General features: G+C 45.9%; 1 protein-coding gene across 2 annotated transcripts in view; it reads left to right on the top strand.

The window, feature by feature from the left end:
* The window catches only part of SSPN (sarcospan), a 109,729-nt gene extending 106,323 nt beyond the window's left edge, over positions 1 to 3,406 (top strand). For both annotated transcript variants that reach the window (XM_058655843.1, XM_004592629.3), the window contains exon 3: positions 2,752 to 3,406. In XM_058655843.1, coding sequence (XP_058511826.1) covers positions 2,752 to 3,114 — 363 coding nt within the window. In that variant the 3' untranslated portion in view covers positions 3,115 to 3,406. The remainder of the gene's footprint in view (positions 1 to 2,751) is intronic.
* Positions 3,407 to 5,509: the final 2,103 nt, after the last annotated feature.

Raw genomic sequence — 5,509 nt, 5'->3', positions numbered from 1 at the left:
TGAGAGAAAGAAAGAGAGAGAGAGAAAGAAAGAGAGAGAGAGAAAGAAAGAGAGAGAGAGAAAGAAAGAGAGAGAGAGAAAGAAAGAGAGAGAGAAAGAAAGAAAGAAACTTGATTGCACTGGTCACAATCTATGGTCGCCGGTTCTAATCCTGGTGGCCCTCTTTCCATCCAGTCAAGGACGGCCAAAAGCCTTGGGACACTGCACCCACGTGGGAGACCTGGAACAAAACAAAAAAAATCTGGGGCTACTAGTTACAGATCGGCTCAGCTCTGGCCGTTGCAGCTGCATGGGGACTAAATCAAAAGATGGAAGATTTTCTCTGTCCCTCCTTTTCTCTGTACATTTGACTTTGCAATAAAAATAAATCTTAAAAAAAAACAGCTTTAACCGTTGACCTTGACTGGACAATAAGATGCTGGACTCTATGTTTGGTATACACTTGCAATGGGGGAATCTCCACTGAACTTGAGCTGTGGTTATGCAACATCTGCCCTTCTTTAGCTGTTTCCCGGAGAATTACTGTTATCTATTACAGTATTTCTGAATATCCTGTTTGTACTGTCATTACTTAAAAAGTTAAGTTTGTTTCTCACACACACACTCAGAGAGAGAGAAGAGATATAGTGATCTCCTACCTGATGTTTCTCCCAATGTTTGTAATGGCCAGGAATGTACAACCAAGAGCCAGGAACCAATCCAGGTTTCCCACACTGGTCTCCATTTAGAACGGAGACAAAAACTAATATGGAACATTGAAAGCAAAGAGATGAGTACAGCCAGACAGCTTGGCCAGCAAGAGGGGCAGAGTACGGAGTATGGAGAGAGAGAGATGAGATTGGCACACAGCACGGTCACAGAGGGAGAGGGAGGGGGAGAGAGACAGAGATGGGTTAAGGCACAGAACATGCCCAGCAAAACTGGGAGATTGGCACACAGCATGGCCAGAGAGGGAGGGGGAGAGAGACAGAGAGATGGATTAAGGCACAGAACATGCCCAGCAAAACTGGGAGATCGATGGGTACAGAGCATGGAGAGAAACGGGGCGGGGGGCAAGTGAGAGAGAAAAATAGATTGGCACGCAGCATGGCCAGAGAGGGAGAGGGAGAGAGGTATAAGCACACAGCACAGCCAGCAAGATGCAGAGAGCAAGATGGTTAGCACACAGCATGGTCACAGAGGGAGACAGAGACAGGCAGACAGAGGGTTGCAGGCACACAGCATGGCCAGCACAGTTTGGCTCCTGGTGTCAAACATTTAAAGTAAATCATCAATGAGCATTATTCCAGAACATCCAAAAATATTTGAAGTAATCTCTCACTAGCCCTGCAAACTATACCTTCAATGATTAGCCTAAACACTTTTTTGAATAAAATATAATCAGTAAATATTTGGGGGACAACATCAATCGCTGCTCTGAATAACATACATCAACCTGTCTCTTAAAGTTTTATGATACTGTGGCAAGCCACCATTTGTAAAACCCACAGCAAAGTGCTTAGGGTAATGTACCAAGTGTCCTTCCACCTTTCCAGTAATGCCCACCCTGGGAGGCAGCAGGCGAGGATGGCTCAAGTACTTTTGTCCCTGCCAGCCATGTGGGACACCCAGATTTAGGCTGCCCCACCAAAGGCTGGCTGTTGTGGGCATGCAGTGAGTTGGACCAGTGCTTTCTAGCTCTCTCTTTCCTTTAAATAAGATAGATAAAACATCTATATATCTGATTCTCTGGTTCCACAAGTGTAAACGTGTTAGGCATGATCTGCTCTTTGTTCCTGGGATATTCCCTGATTGTATCAAACTGCTTCACAGATGGAAATGCACAGGTTTTATCTGACAGTCCTAATTATCTCAAAGTGAAGAAGTGTGTGTGTGTTTTCAGGGTAGCATTGTGAAAAGATGGAAAGACTCCCTCTACTTCTTGGTAAAATATATTAAGGTGCAGTAAGATACCGATGGCCTTGACGGACTCCACTCTGACCCAGTGAGCTCACACGCACAGACTGGGAACATGTGACTGGCAGTCCCTCCAGGAGCCGACAATGCCTAAGGCACCAGCTCCTGCCTCCCCCACTGCAGGAAGAGAGAGTTAAACTTTCATGTTGAAGACTTGAAATGATCACTGTGTGAAAACCATTCATTTGGAGAGCTTTCACATATTTCATAGTTTCTTATATGTTTCAGTTATATATAATTGGAAGTGGGAACACAGTATAATCTTGTCTGAGCTTCTTGATCTACCAGAATCGCTCCCTGCAAAGATTAACTACAATAACTCTTTAAAATGTACTTGAGGGGCAAAAGAGAGAAGGAATAACTGAGTTTCCATGCAATGGTCACCCCCCCCCATATGTTCACATTAGCTAGGGCGAGGTGAGGCCAAAGCCAGGGTGTGTCAGTCCAGGTCCCCCTTTGGATGGCTGGGCCCCTAGTGCTTGAGCCATCCTCTGCTACCTCCTAGGGTGCCACGAGGAGGCCACGGGATTGGGAGCAGAGCTACAATGTCCAGCCCAGAAAGCAACTTTTGACTGTCATGATGTGAAACTTACACTAAACGGGGCTCACTGCTCCCGAGCCAGACTTGCACAGTTACCAGTGGCAGTCAGCATCCCGGTGTCTCCCTGCTCAGGAATCGAGCTGCATCTTGGGGATGGAAGGAGGGAAAAGGGGACTGACGCGCATGGATTGGCTTGGTGGCTCAGCATCCCTGTTCTCGCTAACTGGGAGAGCATTCTCCTGCTTCTCTTGCAGCTGCTATACTTTGTGCTGAGTGCCCTGGGGCTGATGGTCTGTGTGTTGGCCGTGGCCTTCGCCGCCCACCACTACTCACAGTTCGCGCACCTGACCTGCGAGGACGTCCTGGACTCCTGCCAGTGCAAGCTGCCCTCCTCGGAGCCGCTGAGCAGGACCTTCGTCTACCGGAACGTGACTGACTGTAGCAGCATCACCGGCACGTTCCAGATGTTCTTAATCATCCAGATGGTCCTCAACTTGGCCTGTGGTCTTGTGTGCTTGGTGGCCTGTTTTGTGATGTGGAAACACAGGTACCAGGTGTTCTATGTAGGCGTCAGGATGTGTCCCCTGGCGGCATCCGAAGGCCATCAGAAGGTCTAGTAGTCTCACACGGCACTGGGAGAGAAAGCATAGGCTGGCTAGCTGAGGTTGAAAGCAAAACAAAACATTTTAAAGAAAAAAGACAAAACTTTCAACAGTATTTGCTGTTCCCAGTGGATATTTTTATATTTGGGGGAGGACAGAAAAGAGCATTTCTTCATGTTTCTATTACGTTTTTAAACATCTGTATGGGGACACAGGGTTCAACTTGGTCTGGGAATACGAAAAGCTAAAAGAAGACCAATCTGGGGGCGAAAAAGACATACCTCTGTCCCGATGGTCTGCAATTATTTTTTAGCTTTCATCTTCTGGATAATACTGTGTGACACGGTATTTGTAGAGACTGCCCCGCGTCCTTGCCATGCTCTGCCATCGTGCCCACTGTGTCTCAGAGGAGGGCACGGCGTGGAGTAATCTCTTCATTCTCCCTGGGGAGGGAAGGGGGTGAGGTTATTAACGCATTAAATAGAAGGGAACTTCAAAAAGTTCCTGCAAAATGGAATTGAAAGTTTATTTTGCTGCCAAGAATTTTAAGATCCACCCATGCACGGGAATTTTCGAAAAGGACATAAAAAATGTAATGCTTGGAAAAAAAAATAGTCACGGATGTCAAAATTTTCTGTTTGTGGCAAAATAATCTTGCCCTGCCATTTTTGAAGTACCCTTGCAGCTTAAAAACCCCAACAGAGAAGGAAGAGACATTAAAAAAAAAGACCAAGTAATTATAAACACCTGGGCCAGGGCGTGGGCCTTTCCAGCCTCCGTGGTCGGGCTCTGTAAGTAGATCACTTGCTAAACACTTGGCAGGACTGTGTGTGTGTCTCAATAATTGAAATATGGTGGTGCTTCTCTTCCTAATGATGTAGAAGGTTTAAAAATAATTACATTATGCTTCTATTCTATCATCTACAACAAATCATTAAACCTAATTTCTAGCTAATTGTTAATTATAATTATGCTCAGAAGTCTATTTAATGAGTTCTGGCTGTACTTAGGCGGCACTGTCAGTGTTAAGAGAAATGATCCTCCTAAGAGAAGAGGCCCAGAGACTCTTGCTTCTGGAAGCCAAGCATTATAAGGAGGGTTTTATTATTAATAGTTCAGGTTAGAAACACCCATTTAAACAAAAACAGGAGCATTTATAACCGGAAGCGTTTACACAAGTAATACCTTTCTGATGCCTTGAAGAGTGTCTGTTGGTGGTGAAGTAGCTTTGAGGAAAGTCAGCTAGCACTGATGTGTTCTGTGCACAAAACTGGATTTGACTCTCAGTCCTATTGATGTGTGTGCACAGTAGAGCCAGCAACTCAACATGCTGTTTCCAAGTCCTTCTTCAAGCAGCCGGTCCATTCACTAGGAGGGTAGCTTCTGTTTCCAAGTGGCTGGAAGTTAAAGCACAAGTCCCCTGGGATGGGACACGCCTCCTGGTGATTAAGAACAATATCAATGTTTTACACAAGGGCCTCAGAATGGAAACTTCTGCACCTTAAGTGCTGCCAAGCACCTTCTCTGGCAATATGCTGGACTGACAGCAGAAACTCAGGATGACTGGGCTCCGTCTGCAGCCTCGCGCTGCCTCCTGAGAGTCTTACAAAGCAGGTAAATAAGAGTGCTGGTTGTGAAAATGCTGTCAATTTGTGTATCAAGTAACTGTCCAAATAGAAAGCAAAATTAGTCAGTGCAAGGATGGATCGTAAGCACGTTTCATGCCCTCCAGTCTACAGACCTGATTCACAGGTCGGTGCTGTGCCTTAAGAACTGCCTTCCTCCACGTGAGCTCAGGCCACGCAGGGAGACAAAGGCCCCCATGGACTCCATCAGCAGAACACCACGCCTCCTGATGAGGACCGGAAAAACCCTCTGTGCCCATACCTGAATCCATTTAGGTCTCTCCTAGGGTTTCCTACCTAAGAAAGGGAATCTGAAATGCTGCAGACTGGCCAAGCAGTGCTTTAAAGCCGGGTACCACAAGGCAAGCGCTGGCAGCAGCATATTCTTAATACTTTCATCTACAACTTTTTATAATAAACAGTGCAGGTTTTTACATTAAAAAAACCAAGACTTCCTCTATGCTACGGTGCTCTATGCTCACAGCTTAGCCTGGGTACTGCTTTTTTTTTTTCCCTAAAGAATGACACCAGTAAGAAATGACCTTGATATTTGTATACCAGAGCATGGGGATTTTGCGATTGAATCATTGAATTATCCTTGACTCACCAAAGAGGAAAAAAAGACTAAATGAATAGAAGGAAAAGGAGGAGGAGCGAAGAGAAGGAAGAAAGGGAAACTTCCTTTGCTTTGAGCTCCCTGATTGGTGTCAGAACTGTGTTTTGGGGTTGGCCCTGTGGCCCCACCAGCTAATTCTCCACCTGCAAGTGTCAGTATGCCATGAGTG

This window comes from Ochotona princeps, chromosome 27, assembly GCF_030435755.1.
Source record: "Ochotona princeps isolate mOchPri1 chromosome 27, mOchPri1.hap1, whole genome shotgun sequence".
NCBI classification, from domain to species: Eukaryota; Metazoa; Chordata; class Mammalia; order Lagomorpha; family Ochotonidae; genus Ochotona; species Ochotona princeps.
The sequence above is the reverse complement of the archived record's forward strand: the minus strand, read 5'-3'. Positions and strand labels throughout refer to the sequence as shown.